This window comes from Phragmites australis, chromosome 22, assembly GCF_958298935.1.
Source record: "Phragmites australis chromosome 22, lpPhrAust1.1, whole genome shotgun sequence".
Taxonomy (NCBI): domain Eukaryota; kingdom Viridiplantae; phylum Streptophyta; class Magnoliopsida; order Poales; family Poaceae; genus Phragmites; species Phragmites australis.
The window spans coordinates 8,171,097-8,193,936 of record NC_084942.1 but is presented as its reverse complement, the minus strand read 5'-3'; the positions used below and the strand labels follow the sequence as shown (position 1 = coordinate 8,193,936).

The window sequence follows — 22,840 nt, the reverse complement described above, 5'->3', positions numbered from 1 at the left end:
GATCATTAAAATCGGAGTTCAAAACGAAAAGTTATACCCAAAATACATAATGATGTTCTGCTAAAATTTCTGACCGGATAGTCTGGTGCTTACATAAAAATTAGTCCGGTGCTACATAGGATAATCAGGTGAGTAAAATAAAAAATAGTCCGGTATTCATAGAAAATTTGAAGCGGAATTTTTTGCCTCACCGAATAATCCGGTGTTCACAAAATGAACACACCGGACTATTATTTCTAAAAAGCTCCAAAATGAAGATATGCACATAGGATAATCCGGTGCATTTATCCAGTGTTCAATAAGTTATCACAGGATAATCTGATGTTCACAGATGAGTCTGAGTATGTTCCAACGGCTAGTTTCTTTAGCTATACTCACCGGATGATCCGGTGTTCACAAAATGAACAAACCAAACTATTATTTCCAAAGAGCATCAAAATGAACATATACACATAGGATAATCCGGTGCATTTATCCGGTATTCAGTGAGTCATCATAGGATAATCCAATGTTCACAGAGATTTGAGTGGGGTTGTAACGGCTAGTTTGTGAGAGTGTACTCACCGAACGATTTGGTGTTAGTACTACTATTCTCATCAGATCATCTGGTGTTATCAGCTTTTTAAGTCGTTGGGTTAACGGTTAATGTGCGAGTTTGAGCCTATAAATACCTATCCACTCAGTCATTTGAGTATGCTGGAATCTAAAGAAGTTCATATACACCTGAGAAGATATCCAAGCCACCAAAGTGCTTAAAGCGATCTTCTAAGGCGATTAAGCACAAGATTGTGAGTGATTAGTGCTTATAGTTCTAGAGAGTGAGTTGCTAAGTGATTGCTGCCTACAGAGTGGATCAAAGAGTGATCCAACAGTGTACCTCTTGGTACACCGGTACCTTAGAGTCTTGGTAACTCGACGGCAAGCTTGTTGACCGTCCGACTTAGTGTAGAGCGGCGGCAAGACGATTGTGCGGGGACGCTGAGACCCTTACCTTTGTGGCTTAAGCTTTAAAGTGATCACAGCGGTGAGGAACCGGAAGAGAGGCTAGTGGTGAGATATTGCCTTGGTGACTTGGTGTCTTATCTGGGTGGAGATGTTGTGTTTGTGACTTGGTGAGTCAAAGGTCGTGACCGGGTACCGACTGAGAGCATATACTTTGTGGAGCTCCAACGTGGATTAGGAATGGCATTCATGCCATCAATACCACGAGAAAAAAATACTTATGTTGAGTTTGCTCTCTCTACCTTATTTACGTTTCCGTATTTACTTATTTGCAATTTACCTTCTTCGATAGTTTGCAAACGCTTTGATTGGTAGAGTAGATAAACTAGATAAATTTAGAGTATATTTAGATAGAAATTAATATAGATTTATCTTGTGTTATTTTTAAAGCCAAAGTTATTTTAAATATCATAATTCATCCCGTCTTAAAATATCACCTATGGCTACAGATAATCAATCTGATCAGATTTGCACCTAACGACAGCATACCCTTGGGTAATTAATCAACGGAATCTGGAGGCATGCAGGCCTCAAATCAATCAGCAATCACCTCTGTCCATCCAAAGAACGAGTGAAGTATCTGCTTATACTGAGTCTGAAGCAACGGTGTGCTCTGCAGCGCGCATGCTGTGAAAATTGCTCTAATAGTTTGGCGACATTTATTGGTTGAATAACCTTAGAATAGGAGTGCAAATTAGTAAATCTAAGAGTATCACTAACTCTTTTTAGTTTAACTAATAACATTATTTTTTTCAAATTGAGTAAATTTTTACAGAACTAAAATAGTTAATTGAATAAAAAAGTTTAGTGAGTACTTTAAATTCACCAATTTATACACTTACCACCGATGCATCTGCGACAGAGACCCGTGTTCAGATTTCAGAATGCGCATCTGATGCGTTCAAGGAACAACTCTGATGCATTTCTTTTCGCCTTGCCGTGTCCACGCAGTCATTCCTTACTTGTGGCAATAGATATACTGCAGCATACAGCCCAACCGGGCATCCATCGCCCACGCCCACGCCCACGCCGTTGTTTCGTCTCCGCTGCTCCTCAATCCTGACGGGCGTCGTCACGCGAGCAAATGGCCTCTGCGTGCAGGCTGTGTGCGCGTGCGTGTGCACGCACGACTTGTGTCTTTTGCCCCAACAGCTAGGTCCCACCCTGCGTGCGATGTCGCACGTTCCATTCGATTACCTGACCTCGAAACAAAGCAACTTTTCAAGGCATTGCCGTGTCGGACGGGTGAGGCTAGCGGTCATCTGTTTAAGCTTGCGTTTGAGATTCCTAACTTCCTATATCGTCCCGAAGCTTATGCCTGATGATTTTTTTAAAATAATATTATTTTATTAAAAATTACAAAAATATTATCCAAAATTAGTAAATTGCAGAAATATGTATTCTTAAGTGACAGTGGGCTAGGGACCTGTTGATATACAGAGTGCCGATAGGTGGTGGGCTCAGACCTGAGCCGACGCAACGTTAGTTCTAAGTGCGTCACGGAGGCCTATCGGCACTTTGTCACGAAGGCCTGTCAGCACTCCAAGTACCGGTAGGTGACACCTCATGCCTGTCGGCACACATAGTGTCTACATGCCTTTAATAATTAGCTGGCCGTCGATTTGCCTCCCGTGGCTTTCGTCTTCGACACACCCACGCGAGAGAGGCTTGGCGATGCGTGGTGAGGCGGTGGTGCATGGTGGCTCCACTCGGCTCGGGGAGCCGGCGACGGGCAGCGACACGACCGGCGAGGAGAGGTAATTTTTTAGGATTAGAGATATTAGAGAGAAAAAAGGTAGATAGAAAATGTTGGTAAGAAAAATAGGTAGATAGAAATATTAGAGAGAATTTAGGATTAGAGATAGAAAATATACATTAGAGATATTTTTTTTTTAGAAATACAGGTAGAAAAATTAGGAATGTTAGAGAGAATTTAGGATTAGAGACCTAGAGATTTAGATTAGAAAATGTAGATAGAAAGTAGTTGTAGAAAATTTAGGATTAGAGAAATTTAGGTAAAAACATAGGAATAGGGACATAGGGACTTAGAGTAGATGTAGAAATATAGAAAAATGAGAGATATAGGAATAGAAACATAGAAATTAGAGTAGAAATTGAGAAGAAATGTAGAATATGTAAAGTAGAATAGTTGCATTTGAATATGTACAAATATGAAATTAGAGTATAATGTTTAGAGTAGGAATAAGATTGATATGACATATTAGAATATTTAGGAAAATATAGTATAATGTAGGTAGAAAATTAGTTCAAAATAGAAATTTGGAAAATTTCAAAAAATTATGTTGAAAATTACTTGGTAACAATAAATTTAGAATAGGATTATCACGGTACATTTGGATTGGATATTTAGAATGTTTAGAGTATAGCACTTGAATTCGATTTAGTAGAAATCTAGGATTACAATATTTAGGGGATTTTAGACGTTGGTGCAAATGATAGGTTCAAAATTTAGAGAATATATAGAATCTGTGGTATATTTAGAACTGGATTTGTCAATTCAAATATTTAAGTAGTTGATAGAAGAATTTTTAGGGGTTTATAGTGATATTAGAATTATTTGTAAGGTAATTAGAGTTATTTTAGCTGATGGAATATTGATATTGTATATTGAATCAGGGATGTCAACTGTAGTGGGGTTTAGGGTTTTTTACGGGTTTGGATATGTGATGCATTGTGACAGTGGGGTGGATTTGAGTAATTTTCAGTATATGGACACATGATTGAATAGTCCGGGAGATATGAGATGGACCAAAGTGTTTGGATGGCTATATAATCGGCTGCAAGTTAGTCCGACATATAAGCGGTTGACAGTGAAGGTTCTTATTCCTAGGTGTCGTGAAACCGGGTGACAATGGGAGCTTTGGGAGGTTAAATGTTCAAACCAATGGCAACAATTTATGACACTGGGTTGAAACGAGGTTTTTCCCATTGCATCCTTGTACAAGCGAGCGATTTTGGTTCGACGGAAGCTATTGGTGAAAATGTTATCAATGAGAAGGAGGAGGAGACTGTGGTTCCATAGGTTCCCATGAGGACTAGTGCATCGGCTGAGGTAGAAATGGCAAGAGAAGAGTGGAACAATGGCGGAGATCATGAGGTCACGATGGTTGCTAATTAGGGGGAGCGGGACAAGGCACTTGTTGACCAAATGAAGGCAGGTGATGACGAGTTTCACACATTTATTAACTCAACAGCTGGAATAAAATGGGGCATGGAAAGTGGTATTCCGAAGGAATGGAGGAATTTTGTATTGGAGAATTTGACGATCAACGATAGACACGAGTCCGCATGAGAGTATGATTCTATTGTAGTAAGCAAATGGTAGATGTTTCATGAAAAGGTCCATCTAAGTGAAGGGATGATGTTTCTCAGAGAAGAAGGAGTTCAAGGTGGTTATTTCCAATCCTCGGACTTACAACATGAAGTGTTTAGCTGAAGGTTGCACTTGTCGAGTGCATGGCTTCTTGCTGAGGTGTGACATTGTATGGGTAGCGTCCAGTGTTGAGCTAGCCTCTTCCCGCACACAATAACATGACTGCTGACTTTGTGGCTAAGGAGACATATCCAGAGATTGTGAATAAGACTAGTATGTCTCTGTTTGGAATTACAGATGCTATTGACAACATATTTGGGTATGAAATATCATATGACAAATTGGAGAGTGAAATAGAAGGTGTTAGAGAAGAGGTATGACACATATAAGGACTCATACTATAACCTAGCTTCACTACTAGAAGTTATTTAGGGGAGGAATCTAGGCACCTGCATTGCTACTTGTGACTTTGTCAATCAAAATGGAGATCGAGTGCTTCAGCAAGTGTTCTGATCATTCAGTTGTATGATCGAGGTTTTCAAACATTGTCGGCCAGTGATGTACGTGGATGGGATATTCCTCATACGTAGGTACAAGGGGCAGATACTCATAACTATCGGGGTAGATGGTGAGAATCAGCTTGTGCCTTTGGCTTTTGGAACACGAGTCTATAGAGAGTTGGATGTGGTTCTTGTAGTGGGTTAAGAGAAGTGTTGTTAGCAACAGGCCTAACGTGTGCATCCTTCACGACTGCCATGGAGACTTGTACGCTATAAACACATTGCAGAATGGTGTTGGTGGGATATTGCCATGGTCGGATTTGCATAGTCGTTGGTGCATGCGGCATCTAGGAGCAAACTTCTACAAACAATTCAGGAACAAGAGGTTGATGGTTCTTTTTAAAAAGTTGTGCAAACAGAACCAATGGCCTCGCCAGGATCCTTTGCTGCTGTGTCTGGCTCGTTGGTCTCCATACCAGACGACTGGTTGGTGGTTCTGCCCGATGTGCAGGGCCCATCGCAGATAGTGAGGGCACCTCTACCGACGCAACAGCCGTAGGATGACCCTGGCACCCCTACAGATGAAGCACGACCTCGCCACCCTCTGCGTGACCCCTTGACGTACTCCACTGACAACGTGTGTCACAAAGCAGCTGGGCATTGTAGGGCATTAGGCGTGCCCAACAAGCGCACATATGGCCATGGCGACATCTCTTGACTCTGGTAGTAGACACTACTTGCATATGTTTATGTTATTTCTCTTATGCAGATGTCATGTCATGTACGATATTTATGTCACCACTATGTTATCACCCATGTTTTTATTTCCTATCTTCTCATTCCTTACAAAAGCATAGCAGCGTGTGATCGTATTCGCCTTCAAACTGTATCAGTGTGTGGTCCCATCCACCAATAAAGCGTACCAGAGTGTGTTCCTATCCGCATTGAAAGCATAGTAGTGTGCAGTTGTATCTGCCTTCAAAACATACCAGCGCGCGATGGTATCCACTATGACGTCGTTTCGCTTAAAACCAGTTATGACGTATCGGCACTTGGAGTGCCAACAACAACACCACTATTAATACGTCTGCATCCCACCCATAGCATAGCTGCGACGTTGAGAGCATGGAGGACCCAATAATAGGGGGCAGAGTGCTTCATGGATTCGTGGAGGAACCACCCCTGAGAGTGCCTCAATGGCATGAACATCCATTATGCAGGTGTGACAACCAAGCTCGGATGTCTACTCCTTCGATGTTGACACTTTTGGAAGACGGTTCTTCATGTGTCTTGACTTGATGATGATTTTATGGTGTGTTCAGCTTCTTCAATTCTTTCTCACAACACAAGCCTTTCATACAAACGATTGCCATAATGTCTTCGATTTTTCATCCATAGCCTTGCCGCTTCAAGGAATGGATCAACGTGGTGCGGTCGCCTTACAATAGGGGATTCATCAAAGAGGCTGAAACCAAGTGTGGGTACAAGATAAGGATAGAGGAAGCATGGCAATGCCAAGAGGCACATCAAGAGTGGCAACATGTACGTCAACTGTAGGAACAGGAATGCAAACAACAAGTCGAGGATGTTCAAAGGCGGGAAGAGCATCGTCGTCTCCGAGAGGACATTCTGAGGAAGCAGGAAGTAGATCTCCAAAGGTGTGAGGAACCACTACAAAGGTGTGAAGGTCTCCTGTGCTAGTAGGAAGAAGCAGAGTGCGAAGCAACATGTGAAAGAAGGGGGAAAAACCCTACTCTACGCAGTAGGATCTATTGTAAACCGTTCACTTGCTACTTTTCAAATAAAAACCCTTTGCATTACGAACTCTACTACTAATATTCATCCACCTAGAATACAACATTACATAACAGGGTACAGTTTATTCAATTACAAACATCACGGTACAAGAAAATATAACACAAGGCTAAGGCAACACATCGGGATTCAATACTTCTAGTCATACTAACTTAGAATGAACTGCAATAACTCTCCTGATTCCCAGCATCCGCCATCACCATAGTGTGCCGGTGGTGGTGGAGGAGGAGGAATCGAGGCATATGGTAGGATCGTCGAGGTGGATGACCAGATCGTCATCTTCTGGAGGGGTTGGAATAGCATCAACCTCACACTGCAAGTTGAAGATACGGTCTTGCAGGTGATGGATGTACTCTTGGATGTTCTATTCAATGGGAGGATCGACCCATCTCGTATAGTGACAGCTCTTGCATCGCCTGGCTCCTGCAAATACATAGAAATTAATGACTAAATGTCCTAAAATATGATACTGAAATTGTTACCACTCTCATCCCCCTAAGAGGACATCGGAAGAATCGACAACCTCCGTTAATGCTCCCATCATATATCTTCATAACGCAGTCGTATACATTGGAGCACTTCAACCACTCCTCTTTCGGGTGGTCATAAGTCCTCAGATGATGGGGGTGGCTGAAACTCACTCTTCCCTTGCAAAGGGAAGTTCTCGAGTGGCTTATCATACACACTAGGACCAAAGGAACCTGGCCAGATCACCGGTGCCCTCCCCACGCCAATAGACCCTCTGCTTCTCCATCTCCCACCTCTAGCAACCATTGTTTCGTTGTGCCTACGGTTCGAAGTATGAAAACCCTTTTATAGATGCACTATCGCGAATTAATTATGCTAACACTACCGTTAAGCCTTATGTACAATGCTTATCGTAACGTTTAACCCTATATCCAACGATTTAAGATATAGCCTTTTTTGACATAATTTTTTCAGACATAGGCTTTTTATTTATAGGCTTTTCAGGCGTACCTTTTCAGAAGTAGTCTGCTGGTGCTTAGAGCAATTTAACATTTCAATATTATAAGTGCATTTCACTGCTATTTACCATCCTATTAAATACTTTATTCTTCCAAAAGCAAAAAAAAATGCATAGAAAAAACAAAATAATAAAAAAGACACCTTCCAGGCCTATCGGCTCATGCCCTCTGGTGACAAATATATCGGCAGGTACACGAGGCCTGTTGGCACACGAAGTGCTGACAGACCCTTTTGACACGTGGAGTGTAGATATATATCTATTCTTGTAATTACTGAATTTGGATAATATTTTTATAATTTTCTAATAAAATAATATTATTAAAAAATTCTATGCCTGATTACTTCAACACTCATCGGAACACCACTATGCCAACACTACCATCATTTATCTTTCATTGGAATTTTGCACTTCCCTCCAATGCTACACCTACAAAAGAGTTCTATAAAAATTCTACTTACATGCTGATATGAACAACAACAACTATGCATGCTCCACCCGTGAAACCTTCAATCGGTTAGTGCAAAATTAGCATGCATGGTTGTTGTTATCCACGTCAACATGTAAGTAGAATTTTTGTAAAACTTTTCATAGGTTTAGCATTACTCCAAAATTATCACCATATCTTCATCTCTTCCTTCCACTATAATATCCCCCCCTAAACGCGGGCGTAAAATTAATGCGAAAAACTTCATGGACCTTTATTGTATACTGATAAGAGATTCATGGAAATCAATGTCTAATCTGACCACGGAAAGAAACTAAATAAAGAATAGCTACCTCTAGTGTTCTAATTTGAAAGAAATTAGACATCAAGGCGTTATGGGCATACTGCATTGCTTTAGAGTCCGGACGAGATCCATGGAGGCAGGGTTGCTCAACGTGGCCCGTAAATTGGGTCCTCAATTGTTTTGCCCCTGCATCATATGATGCACACAGTTAAGTACTTATTATACGGTTTAAGCGGAGACTATGGGTGCAAGATTAAGAAACCTCCGCTTTTAGGCTTCATTTGACTTAGGCTTGTATTTTCCTTCCTTATTTGGTTTCTTGGGTGCAGCAATTTGTAACGAAACTTTTTTCTTGCCGAACTTAATATTTTTTCTTAGTGAACTTAATGTGATGGTTTGGTTCTCCTCCTTTTCTTCGTTTTTTGTACTGAATTTGGTTGTCCTAACTTGCTTGACGTGTTTTAGCATTTAATGAGTATTTATAACACTCGTATTGAGTCCTCTTGAGTTATTGTTGCTTATGAGTTTTGTTTCACCTCTAGTACTGCATTTTGGTGTTATTGTGGATAAAGTTCATGCCTTTTTCTTCACCAAAAGTCCCAGTCCCTCCATGTTATAGTTTCTTGGCGCATCCAACATTTGAATAATGAGTGTTCATAGCTAATAACAATATTTCTTCAATATTTTCTCGTATCGTACATATAAGTTTAGTCCAAGATTTTGCTTACTGACCGGAGCTTGCTTACCGAGCTCCGACGGTAATCAAAAATTCGCGGTTATCGCGGTAATCGGATGAAAATTCAAAAAAAATCGGACAAAATTTGAAAAATTTGAAATTTAGGGGAAAAATCGTGATTTTACCTACTCGGTAACCGATTGAATTGGACCGGTTACTGAGCAGTTTTTGCGATTTATCGAGCGATTTTCTCGAATTTTCCGCATTGTTGGTAACCGTTCGGTTTTCTCAATTTTTAGTGACGTTCAACAAAAAATCTAAAAATTATCTCAATCTTGTAAAATCAATAACTAATTTATCTGAGCTTCAAATTAAGTGAAACAAATTTTGTTGGTTTCCTTGTAATATGATATACATGATAAAGTATTTATACTCATAAAAAAGTTTAAAATGTTTTGTGAGAAAATGTATTTGTTAAACCAAGTTAAATACATAGTTTACTCTTTGCTAATCCAAAAATCATGGAATTAATTTTGTTAGTCTTCTTACATGATCCTATATCTTTTAAAAATACATAAACTCATTAATTAGTTACTGTAACATGCAGGATTGTGTAAATGTGTTGCGACTAAATTAATTCATAACTGACCCATCACACCTTAAAAATTAGTGAAACCACTTTTATTAGTTTATTTATACTATGATTTACGTAGAAAAAATAATAGTAGATATGAAAAAGTTAATTATAACGATGTGACAAGGAGAAAGACTACCGGGGGTTAAACGATTTATATATCATCAAATGACACCATTTTAATGAAGGATATTAATTACTGTATATTAATAAAGGATATGAATTATTATATATTAGTGAATATGTATTTATTATTGATTTACATTAAATATGTGACTCATTGTATGCATGTCAGTGCACTTGATATAGAAGTAATGACCTGTAAGCGTGCCTAGGAGGAGGAGGATGAGAGGCTGGCCTATCAGCTGTGCGTTGTGGAAGAGCAAGAAGCAGCGTCCTGTAAGCGTGCCCAAGAGGAGGAGGATGAGAGGGTGGTCCATCAGTACGCTGTGGAGGAGGACGAAGGCTCAAACCATAGTGGCATTCAAGCGGCGGACTTCGATATCTTTGACATGCCGGTGAGCCTGGAGCTTAGGCGACGCTGCGGTCGATCAGGTGTGGTCAGGTCCTCCGTTCCACCACCATCGGTCCCCCGATGTCTCCGGACGTACACATGCTATCAGCTGTCCATGCAGAGACGCGATCCTCATCGTGGGAGAGGTAGAAGGATACTGGACTGGCTCAACTCGACCGACTTTTCGGAGGTGACCTGTGAAAACTATTATATATATGTGTGTGTTTATCGATACTTATGACTTGTAATATATGTTCACTCGAATATGACATAAATTACTGTGTACTAATGAAGATATCTTTATTATTAATTTATATTAAATATATATCTAATTGTATGCATGTATTGAGAGGAAGAAAGATGAAGAGATCGAGGAGATAGAGAGGACAGAGAGAGGGGCATAGGGAGGGAGAAGAGGCAAAACATTGCCAGCTGTAACCACTAGCCGAGGGTTTCAGCCGGTAGTGATTTCCAAGGTACCACTATTGACTGGTGGTTTCAGCCGGCAGTGATAACTCTTTTACCGTCGGTCCTCCGAGCCGGCAGTAATAGTCCCTGAGTATCACTGCCTGTTACCCACTGTCGACTCTAAAACCGGCAGTGAAAAGAGTTTTGGAGTCGGTAGTGATGTGCTGTTCTGTAGTGGTAGCATATGAAATCTCACGGTAATCTAAGACTTTAGAAAATAAATAAAATATGTTCCGTGAGACATTAAAAATAATGTTGATAAGTTCACGCAAAGCGACTGTTCATGTCAAGGAACTTCACGCAAAGCACATGATCACCAGGCATATGCCTGATCCGGGAATGAAGAGTGACCAGGCCTATGACCAACAAATAGTATTATCTCACCTCACTCTTTATTTCCGGTCAAGTGGTCATCGCATCGGTTAACCTTGTTTTCAGATTCCTATATCGTCACCAAGCATATGCCTGATGACCTCGAGAAGTTGGAAACGCAAATAAAAATTCAACACCATCCAGTACTGAGAAAATATATTTAAAAAACCAGCGCGGACTTTCAATTGCTTGAAGCTTTTTTCTCTCTTAATCACTTAAAATTACAACTATATAGCTTAAAATTACAAAACTATATAAGTAGTTGGATGTTAATGATAAAGAAAAAAAAGTGACACAGCACATGAGCCATTCTGGCTTGATCCCAACAATCACATAAAAAGTTGAGATAACTCCTATGCCACCGAATATTACCTATTTCTCTTATCTATCATGTGTTCCATCTTCTTCCTCCCCATGCCTATTCTTCCCCCAAATTCCTATCTCTCCCTGCTAAAAGAAATAATCCCAATGTCTTCCGCTCTAATACCTAGCCTAAAGGTTGGCGCAAAATTAGCACAATATACATCATAGAAATCAATGATTGACATGATGATGGAGAGAAACTAGACAAGGAATAGCTACCTCTAATGGTCCAACCTGAAAGTAATTAGACATCAAGGCATTACGTGTGTACTGCATTGCTTTAGAGCCCGGACAGGACCGATGTAGGTAGGGCTGCTCGATGTGGCTCCGAAGTTGGGTCATTTTTGTGCATTATATGATATATGTAACCAAGTACTATTACAAAATTACAGTATAAAGCTGAATAGCACAATGTTGCAACCTCGATAAATAAAATTTAAATGATGTCTACTGATGCGTCCTAAAAAGCACTACAAGAGCAACTTTGTCGTAAAAATAGTGCCACGTACTGCTGAAAACGAAAATTGGAGACCTTTCTCATAAGTAATACTGAGCACTGCTGCCACACCACACTACACTGCTGCTCCAAAGAAAAATCAACTGCCAAATCTTACTCCCATCCCATAAGCTCTCAGCCCAGATTAAAAATCTGCTCAGATTCTTTCCCCTGTAATAGTTTACTTCCTTTTGCTTCGGGTCACGATCTCCTTCGCTCTTCTCCCCGAGGAGGAAGGCCGGCTTCTTGTATCCAGCGTCTTGTTCTCCCCACCCACCGACAACCGCGACTGCGCGTCCACGAAGGCACCAACGCACTCGCCAACCCAATCATTCCCAAAGTGAGCATCCTCTCCAATGCTTTCTTTCTCTTTCTTTCCATCAATCTTTCCCAGTTCGTTGCATTCGTCTAGATTGTCTCTGGCCCTGCTAGATTCAGGTAGCTGCAGTTTCGCTTGACGCGTTTACTTTGGTTCGGCCGAGGTCACTTCCTCTTCCCCTCTGGATTGTTGAATTGATTTATGGCTTCTTTTCTTCTCTCCGCATTGGGCCTCTATTTGATTGGTGCTTGCCTCATTTGGTTTCCTGGATGCAGGGTTCTGTGCTTGCCTCTATTGAACTTATGCGATGAACTGGTTTGGGTTCTGTACCAAATCCTCTCCCTCCCCATCCCTCCCCTTCTTTTGATTTTTGCTACTGCATTTGGTGCTTGCCTTTTTCTTCCCCCGAATCGAAGCCCCCATTTCCTCTCCATCGTTTTGGTTTCTTTGATGGCACACTCTTTTGGGGCTGTTCTTCCAGACCGGCTAGACTTGAATTAAACCAAGTCACCTCTCTCTTTTTTTTCCTCTAATATTGAGGGCGGTGCTGGCCATGTTTTGGATGCTGCATTGGTACAGTCTGGTCAAAGTCATCTCTTTTCTCAGATCTCTTCATGCCCTTTCATTATTTTAATTCATATATCGATTAATTTTGGAAGATGGTGTGCCAGTTTTAGTAGGAATTCTTTTTTAATATTGACATCAGCTTGCTTTTCCTGCTGAAAAATGCATTGCTAAGGATGGTTTATACATTGTGCAGCCCCTTCTGATCAGCTTGTGCTGTTTCACAAAGTTTTAGAAAAAAATGTGCTTTATCACTTACGGCTCAATCTTTATCTTTTGTGGCGCCAATTTGATATCATGTATTGTATTTATTTATGGATCTGTTGACCTAATTCTTCACTCTTTCCCCATCATTGCAATAAATTTGCTTTTTTGTGATAGCTTTTAATGTCGATAGGTGCTTGTCTCCTTTCAGTTGGACTTCTATTTACTTCCATTAGATAGAATCTTGTAGGACTCAGTGCACATGATCTTAATCCAGTGTTATGCTAGCTGCTTTTCTCCTTTAGTTAGTAACGTAATCAGTGCCATACTGAATGCAGGACTTTGCTTCCAATGTACTTCATATCATCGTCTGATTTGTTGGATAATTCAGAGTGAATCACAGAGAGAGAAAGAGGGAGGTTTGATCTCCATCTGGTACATAAACTGTGAAGAGCTAGCCATAAGTTCAGTCTGTATCCAGTGTTGCAGCAATGGTGCTAGGCCTCCGAACCAAGACGAAGAAGGATTCTGCCTTCCATGTAGATTTCAATATCCTCATCCAAGAAATCAGCCCATGGCCCCCTTCTGAATCCCTGAAGTCTTTGCGCTCTGTGGTTCTCTTTTGGGAAAATGGCGAGTGCAATTCAGGGAAGACAAGCACTGTTGCACCTTCAATTGGGTCTGGTTCTGCAGCGGGGAAGATTGAATTCAATGAGTTCATAAGCATACAGGCTGTTTTCCAGAAAGATGGGTCATCCAAGAGTGGTAAGTGGCAGAAGAACCTGTTTGAGTTGAATTTGTATGAACCAAGGAGGGATAAGCTGAAGGGCCAGCATTTGGGAACTGCAATACTGGACCTAGCGGAGCATGCGATGTTTCATGAGGACACCAGTGTTCCTGTGCCTCTCAACTCCAAGAGGAGCTTCAAAAACAATGCCCAACCCATGATTTACCTCCGAATCCAGCCTTTGGATGGGGATAACTCGAGTGTTTCCTCAAGAGACGCATTATCAAAAGAGGCATCAGTTGATAAAGATTCAAAGGAATTGATTTCAGCAACAATGAGTGAGGATTACACTGAGGATACTGAGTTTGCTTCCTTTACTGATGATGATGAGGAAGCTCCATACCCATACCGCTCGGGTGGGAATTCTCTTACAGGTAGTGATAGATCTCAGGAATCTCTCAAGGTAAAAGGACTTCTTAGATGTGTAATGCATCCTTGTGTCTGTTCATCTTACTTTTGATCTTGAAAAGCTTGCTTTACGTATCTGTAGTGAATAAACCTTTTTTTTCAAAAAAAATATCTAATGTACTAGTACATTAGGCAGAGCATCGGGAGTTGTTACTACAATCATATTTCGATCTTATTACCAGAATGGCACTAATGTATACTGTATTCACTCTTTAAGTTTCCACATTGTTCCTCTCAAGGCAAACTATAGCAGTTGGTATGGTTAATAGGACAGTTCATACTTCATTTCTTCATTTTCCTTTTGTTACCCATGTTTTCTTACTTACATTGTTGAGTAGACAACATGTTATCTGTTGATAAAACAAGAATTTCATGCCTACTAGCTTCAATAAAAATAGTAATGGTGTAATTCATTTCTCGTGTTTGTTTTATCCCATCTCAACACATATATATGTTCTTGATGTTGTCTTCTCATTTCCATCATCTGAATGTACTTTGACCTTGCTAGGGAAAGGATATTAGGATGGTTGGTAATGAAGGCACCAGCTCATCATTGGATTCCCATCGTGAAGTGACATCATACAGTACGAAAATGAGGAGTGAAGAAGTTGAAAAGTATCCAATTCAAGTCCAAAAGACAAATGGCCATCCAGGGAGTCTGTCTCTATTATCAGATTTGCCAAGAGAACAAACTCCATCTATTCCACCACACAATGCGTTCAGAAGCGGTCGTAAAATGTCATTTGCATATGGTATGACCGAATCCAACCAAAGACACTTTGGGGAGAGAACTTATAGCACTTTAACTACTGATAGAGCAAAGAATATGAGGTTCAGTATGAGAGTTCCTGATGTTAATGGAAGCGTCATAAATAAGAAAGTTGATCCCCAAAAGGAGGAAGTGAAGGATGTTGATTCCCAGGATATTGCGATTGCTCATGAGAATAAGGTCAGTGCTGATAATAGATTGCAAGTCCAGGAGCCAATACGCATTTCAAATAATCGAAATGACAGCAAAGTTCGAGAACTAGAACTTAAGGTTGAATTGCTTGAAGCTGAGCTACGAGAAGCCGCCGCCGCTGAGATAGGCCTTTATTCGGTAATTGCAGAACATGGTAGCTCAGCAAACAAGGTCCATACACCAGCACGAAGGCTCTCCAGGCATTTTGTTCATGCACTAAAAAACTGTTCGAGAGACAAGATGGGAAGTGCAGCAAGGAGTGCTACCTCTGGGCTAGTTTTGGTTGCAAAAGCTTGCGGATATGACATTGCAAGGTGCATGAGATTTCCTCTTATATTTAGACCTTAGTATTGTAAGGAATTCTGTCTTTTACCATAATCTAGGTTGTAATTTTACCTAACAGCAGTTGAAGGCTGACATAGTTTTTTTTTTTTTTTTTTCTCTAAACAGGTTGAGTTTCTGGTTGTCAAACTGTGTGGTACTGCGAGCAATTGTTACTGAAACTTCTAAGCAATCAGGCTCTACAAATGGCATCAGTTCTGCTGATTATAGTTCCAAAGCAACATACAGGAAAAATTCTGCATCAATGTGGGAGTCACTTAATAGGAAGAAAGGAAAATTACTTGCCCCTGAGTTTGATAACTGGGAAGATGTCGATACATTTATAGCTGCACTAAAGAAGATTGAATCATGGATATTTTCACGAATTGTTGAAACCCTTTGGTGGCAGGTGTGTTTCCTTTACCCTTTGTTGTATGTACCTTTCTTTGTAGGAATCTGTTAACCTTAGTGCCATACAAATTTTAATATGCAGACATTCACACCACATATGCAATCTGCCCATACAACCAGTGACTTGAAAACTAGTTCGAATGCAAAGAAAAGCTACGGAAGGATTACTGTTGTGGGCAACCAGCAACAAGCAACCATATCGATGGACATATGGAAGAAGGCTTTCAAGGAAGCGTCAGAAAGGCTTTGCCCAGTAAGGGAAGCTGGACATGAGTGTGGATGTCTGCCTATGTTGGCCAAATTGGTGAGCTTAATATGGTTGATAAATATCTTGAGAATCCTCCTATTTTCAGAAAGTAGATATAGAAATATTTCGTTACATGTTTGATATTTGTTGCATGAAAAGATACCTTTGTTTTTTTTTCTTGGTTAGATATTTCTTGAAATAGGTTTTCAGTTAGATTTCACACTGGAAGGTCTATTGAAGGTTTTTATTTTTTGACAAAGAGGTCTATTGAAGCTATTACTGACTTTTTCCATGATAATTTTTTTAGTTGGAGCAAATGGTAGCTCGGCACCATGCCATTAAATACACTTCTTTTTTTAAGTTCAATTTGACTTACTATAAGCATTATGAAACGTTGGATAAGACATATTTTGACCGTTAAAATTTCTTCTTGCTCCTTATTTCTGCAGTTTTTTTATTTGCTCAATGCAACTGCATCTTGATTCAAGCTTGAGTTTTTTTTGGCCCTATTTATTCTAATATTTTAATCCTAACCCCTGTCACTGTCAGACTATATTTTCAGGAACTAACCATTTTGGTCACACCACTATGGGTGGCACGACAAGGCAACATTGTCACGGTAGAGAAAAAACATGACGTGGCACATTTCCTGTCACGCCACCCAAGGTGGTGACAAGAAGGAACTTTTTGAATGTGTGGTGTCACCGTAGTCATTTTTCACGCCACGACTGACGTGACCAAAGGGGTTAGTTCCTAGAAATATAGTCTGGCAGGGGTTAATATTAAAATATTAGAATAAAAAGGGTTAAATTAAAAAAATCTCAAGCTTGAGGCACTGAGAACAATATGTATGGACTATGTATAAAATTCTTGACTTGCACTAATTCCCATCAGTATCTCCCTTAAATAGGTGATGGAGCAATGCGTCGCTAGATTGGATGTAGCAATGTTCAATGCTATTTTGCGCGAATCAGATGATGAAATTCCTACAGACCCCATGTCTGACCCAATAACTGATCCTAAGGTTCTTCCGATCCCATCTGGGAAATTCAGCTTCGGTGCTGGGGTCCAACTGAAAAATGCTGTAAGTTAAATTACAACTATGCTTTTTGTGAGGTCACACAACTTACACCAATGGATCTTTTTCCTCTTAATTTCACTTGTTATCAAGATTGACCTGTATCTTTCTTCTAGATTGGCAGCTGGTCTAGATGTCTTTCTGACATGTTTGGTATGGATATGGATGACTATCCAGAAGTTGAGAATGTGGATGGTGAAACTGGCTTTGCTGAATCCCGCAAGCCATTCTATCTCCTGAATGCATTGAGTGATCTCCTAATGCTCCCCAAGGATGTGCTCATGGATACCAGTGCTAGGAAAGAGGCATGTACTCCTATCTTGTTCAAAACAGTGCCCATTATTTTAATGGCACATTACTGATATGAACTATTTTTTTTTCTTGTCAATTTGAAGTCTTTTTATAAAAAAAAATTCTAATACTATCAACTCATATTTTCACAGCTTTGTCCTACCTTTAGTTCATCAATCATCAAGAACATCCTTGATCTCTTTGTACCGGATGAATTTTGCCCAGATCCAATTCAAGATTCTTTACTTCAAGCACTAGAATTGGAGGTTAGTTTATTTAACTTTTGATGCATTGAACATACTTCAAAGGTTAAGAGCGTAATTTGCTTGATTCCACATAATGTCACAAATCATTAGACATCAAGTCGATTCTGTGGTTAAGGCATATGAAACCATTAAAAGGTTACAAACTAGGCGGTTACTAAGAGGGAATCTATGTTGCACAGATCTGGTAACTTCAAAAATTGTACATTGTATAATTACTTATTGCATTTGCGTAACACGCCTGCAATTTTGATATGTCAGGACGACTGAAACACAAAAGCAGTTGTTCAGTGATGTTCAATATGAAAATTCGAGGTGGATGCAGTTCTGACATTTGACATTTTTAAACTTGTACTCATCACAATCTATTTTGTCTAGAACGGTGTAGTTTTGAGGTATAGGTTCATTAGGACTAGATTGCTAGTTCCACAAGAAGGAAACAACAGTTTGTAATAACAAACATTGGAAACTGTGCGTAGCAATCTGCAATTTGAGCAAATTTAGGCTTTGTTGTGCAGTTTACAGAAACTATCGGAAACAGTCACCAGTATTTCCTGTTATTAGGACCACCTGCAGGGCAACAACAAGGGCATACGATCGATCCCATGCAGTGCATCGCGCATCTTGTACAATTCACCTGCATCTGGAGCAATACTAAGCGTCATCGGCGATCCAAGGAAGAGTGGATCAGCCATCCTCCGCAAGTCCAACACGAGCGACGACGAGCTCGATGAACTAAGCTCTCCACTGACCTTCATCTCCAACACGTCGTCGAACCCGCTTGCGAAGCTGAAGCGGATCAACAACTCGAACATCGCAAGGTACAGGCTCCTCCACGAGGTGTGGAAGCTGGATGACCAGTAGCAACCCGTCCTCGCCTCACCATGTTTTTCTCCTGTAAATATGTGTAAGCTTTCCATTTCCCATATGATTCCAGCTCATGTGCAAGATTTCAGTTTTCGTATGTTGTCACAAGCAAGACCAGAGGGGGAAGAAACTACAATGCTTGAGTTTTTAATAAATTCGGTTTGCCTGATTGCAAAACTGTTGTATATTCTCTCAGATGTGAACTATTTGTCGTTCAGAAAGAAAAAAAATGAGAATTTTGTGTGATCTCAACCGTTCAATGGATCCATCAAATGGTGCAGATGTACTTATAAGGTGAACAAACTGAGCCTGGGTAACCTGGAGCCCAGTTTCCAACTGCAAGCATTGGATGGGCTTGGGATCAAACCCTCCAGCCCGGATCTCCACCGCAGTGGGACAGTGAGCACCGATAGTCCCATACCGCTACCCTACAGTGACGGTGACTGGTTTATATTCCGGATCGGTGAAGCCAGGAGCCACCGGCCGGGGGTGAAGTGTGGCCTACGGGAGGGGCGCCCACGTAACAAACGCACCTCGTGCGGCTGTAACCCTAAACCTCACTGCGCTCCCCTCCATGTGGGGGTCGACTTGCAGGTGCTCATTATTCTATGTGGAAGGCTTGTTCTTCCGGTGCTTTGGCCTTGATAATACAAGCACCGATGCCTTGCGTGGGTGCCCCTCCCAGGAATAGGGTTGGTGGGTTTCCTGAGCAATCAGGGCCCTATATATCCCCCTAGTAGCCCTCTTTTTGATTTTTTTGCCCTCTATTTTTTTGTATGGCAAAGTGAAATCATGGTACAAGATATACATACTTTGAGAAACTAGATTGTAGTTTGTAGCAAAATGCAATTACGAGAAATGACATTGTAAATGTGAAAAACCTTGTAGATCTGGCTGGCCGGTGTTTTTCCAGTAGCAAACTAGGGCTGTATATTGTGAATGTGTAGTGTTTTGTGAACTAACTAGGTTTCACAATATACAGCGTGTCGATCACAAGCTATGGTAAAGGCACATGAGCATTTAATAAACAAAAAAATGAATTTGTGTTCCGAATTATTATTTATGTAATCTTTTGGCATGGTAGATCAAAGTTTGTCAATGTTACGCAAGAGCACCCGAGTGCTAGGACGCACCAAAATGAGTTAGCGATATAACCACATTTCCCAATTCTTGATGGCACAATGGTCATGGTAAACGCACTATAATTACCATGACCACATTTACTCCATAAATCGCCCAAATTTATCTAATCAGTAGAGAGACTTGTTATTTTGAAAGAAATGAGGTGACATCCTCACAGTGAAAAAAATATTTAGCTCAAAATCTCATCTCATGTGTTAAATAAGCGCCTAGAAATATCTCTGAGATATGAGCATGGTTTTGTCCTTTATAATCGACATGAACAAGGTCCTACGATCCTAACACCCATCTTTGGCAGGTCGCTATACTGATCACGAGGTAGCAAATTCGAACCCTGTAGTTTGGCTGGATCGTCAGAGGCCAAACTACATGAAGCAAAGCAAGTCCCAATTGGTCATTTGCGCCGACCGGTCTTTGTGATGCTAAATGTGGCGTGCATTATCTAATCTTTGGCATAGCTCTCTGCAGTAGCAAACTTGCATAGTTTCCGATGATACATGCGGATAGCAAACGAGGCTGTTCTCTCCATATTTGTGATGCACATCTGATGAACTACGCCAGCTCTAGTGTACCAACTGAATGGTTAAGTAGCCTTGTTTTATCCCTAAAGCAAAACGTCAAGATGGCCGAGTTGGTCTAAGGCGCCAGTTTCAGGTACTGGTCCGAAAGGGCATGGGTTCGAATCCCATTCTTGACAACACTTTTTGCGAATATGAATTTCTGCGATTTTCTTTTACATATTAGATCAATTTTTTTGTGATGGTAGATCATTGTAATTTGTATTTGTATGCAAAAACTTGCTTAGAACGCGCTCACTACCTGCAATTAGAAACTATAGCTTGAAACTATCACAGTTCTTGTTTACAATTGATGGTGTAAGCAATCCTTAGAAGGAGGGTCGACGTTACCGGTCAAAGGTTTTCAATTTTATTTTATAATTGAAATACAGAGGAGGCCCCTCTAGACCAGCTACGAAATGTTCCCCAAATTGATAAATGTGATTAACCTACCACCTTAAATAATATTGATAAATTCGGGCTAAACCAGTAGTTTACAAATCTTACATGTAAAGTTCCTCAATGCTTACAGTATAGCTGAACAACAAACCTTCATAGGGTGACATCAGTAAGGTTACCAATTTTCAAGATGGATCCATGCATGCACAGTATTGGCGATGGCTATCAATTCAAGATGTACCAATTTTATTGAATAAGTGGCGTATAATTGTAAGACAACCTATACGTTGACGGCCTAAGTCGAACTTACGAGATTTGTTCTTGTACCCGGAAGTACACATAGACGTAGGTCCTCCTTGCGACGATAAAAGGCTTGCCTTGTCCTCTGACAAGATTAAGAGTGGTGTTCCAGATAACCGGCCGTGCTATTCTTCCTTAAAAATGCTCCACACTTAGGGCACGTTCAATGTAAGCACATATTATTGGTGGTTTTGTGCTACACGTAAGAAAAACAATGCTCAAGACACCATTTAAACACATTACTTCCCAGTGCATGGTGGTTTGAAGTGGCCTTGTCCCTAGACTCTTTCAAAAGCAGATCTACAAACATGCCCCCTTGCCTTGCTTTGCTTTTCATTGAAGAGTAAATTAATGATGAGTTGTGAACTGATCTCAGTGGGAAAACGCGGGAGTTACTGCTGTGCTCAGTCTTTCAGTTGCTTCTTTTCTTCCGAGCCATGAACGCTGCCGCTAGTTCGGTTTCATCGGTAGAATTGGTTTGCAGTTGGTCAATCCCGAAACAACCAATTCAGCAAAATCCACTATTTCTGCCTACCGTACCAAACACCGATTAAACCGAGTTGACCGCTACGGCTCGGTTTTTCAGGGCGGTTGTTTGGGTTCGGCATAATTATGAACAGCCCTAGACGCAAGATTCTAGCAGCTGTGCTGGCCGTTTTTCAGGCCGCCAAATCGCCCGGCCAGGAGCCCAACGAAAGTGCAAAGCATCCTTGTACAAAACTTCCGCAGTTTTGAGAGATTCCTACGCATGACGATGGTCCTGGCTGACCCCTCGAGCATCCATCTGTCTTTAACTTTCATCCATCCAGGAGGTTAAGGTTGCTATAGAATAGTGGGACACCGGAGCTTTGCATGGTTTCCCCTTAAGCCTCAACGCCCGAAGTCTAAGCAGATCAGTCTGCGAAAGTGTGCTTCGAGCTGATGGCAGTTGAGCTTTCCAAGTTCTCAAGGTGCGAATGCTATTTGCCACCTGGTGACCCTGGCCGAGCAGTTGAGAAAGTTCCTCTTCAGTCTTCTCACGAGCAGACAAAACTTGGGTTAACTGTTAAAAAATATGCACAATATACCAGTCTAACAGGAGGCATATTTTGTAAACAATAAACCTAGCAGCCGACAGAAACATAAAGAACATCATGAACATAAACTCACATAGTTGGTTCAGTGGCGAAAGGAATTCAATGAAGTGACGATTCATGGCCATGTAGATCAAAGAGGAAGCAACGCAGATCATAGACTAACAGCATAGGAGCGATCACGCAGTTACGCTGCTCAGATACTACTCACCCTTTGCTCCAGTGCATCCTGAGGAGAAAGGCTGGCGCAATCCCGTAGCACAACACAATAACTTAGGTCACCAACAAGAGGAAGATAGAAGGATGTAGGTGTTTTTCACATGGGTGATTGCACCTGGACGTCTCCAAGACATTATATGAAAGCAGCCTCCCTCCCGGAGCCGTTTCCCCTCTAATTACGCCAACTAATTGGCAGCTATTCCATAACTAACCAATTAACCACAAGATTATGGCATTAACCGTGTCAAATTGAGAGGGAGAGAAATATATGGGTGGCAAAAAGACTACACTGACTTAGAACTACGCCACGCCATGGTCGCGCATTGCAAGTCACGTGATTTTACACACAAAAATATTTGAATACACGCACGCATGCATGTGTGTTTGTATAGCCAAAGCCCACTCTTTCTTCCATTGTTTCTCTATTTCAATAAAGGGAGAGAGCTCCTATATTTATGTTAGTGTACATCCCTTTGCGTTAGCAAGGTGGGACTAAACACCCATGTATCTCTTGCTTTGCATTCTCATGAATATGCCTCAT

General features: G+C 40.9%; 1 protein-coding gene and 1 non-coding gene across 3 annotated transcripts; both read left to right on the top strand.

The window, feature by feature from the left end:
- The first annotated feature begins 11,904 nt into the window (after positions 1–11,904).
- On the top strand, positions 11,905–18,882 carry LOC133904900 (uncharacterized). 2 transcript variants are annotated; one of them, XM_062346543.1, is made up of 9 exons: positions 11,905–12,230; positions 13,316–14,167; positions 14,681–15,447; positions 15,584–15,863; positions 15,948–16,169; positions 17,023–17,196; positions 17,307–17,495; positions 17,634–17,747; positions 18,321–18,882. In XM_062346543.1, the coding sequence occupies exons 2-9, from the start codon at positions 13,469–13,471 to the stop codon at positions 18,606–18,608; spliced, it is 2,733 nt and encodes a 910-aa protein (XP_062202527.1). In that variant the 5' UTR covers positions 11,905–12,230; positions 13,316–13,468; the 3' UTR covers positions 18,609–18,882. The 2 variants fall into 2 exon arrangements, with proteins under 2 accessions (XP_062202527.1, XP_062202526.1); XM_062346542.1 differs by having other exon boundaries at positions 11,906–12,230; positions 18,309–18,881.
- A 1,485-nt stretch (positions 18,883–20,367) lies between these two features.
- On the top strand, positions 20,368–20,448 carry TRNAL-CAG (transfer RNA leucine (anticodon CAG)). The gene has a single exon. It is a non-coding gene; the product is annotated as a tRNA-Leu (tRNA).
- Positions 20,449–22,840: the final 2,392 nt, after the last annotated feature.

Excerpts from the sequence above, each read along its gene's own strand:
- LOC133904900 (XM_062346542.1), top strand. The coding sequence starts at position 13,469 with ATGGTGCTAGGCCTCCGAACCAAGACGAAGAAGGATTCTGCCTTCCAT. Across the intron at positions 17,197-17,306 it reads GGGTCCAACTGAAAAATGCT|ATTGGCAGCTGGTCTAGATG; the intron begins GTAAGTTAAATT and ends TCTTTCTTCTAG. Across the intron at positions 17,748-18,308 it reads TTCAAGCACTAGAATTGGAG|GACCACCTGCAGGGCAACAA; the intron begins GTTAGTTTATTT and ends TCCTGTTATTAG.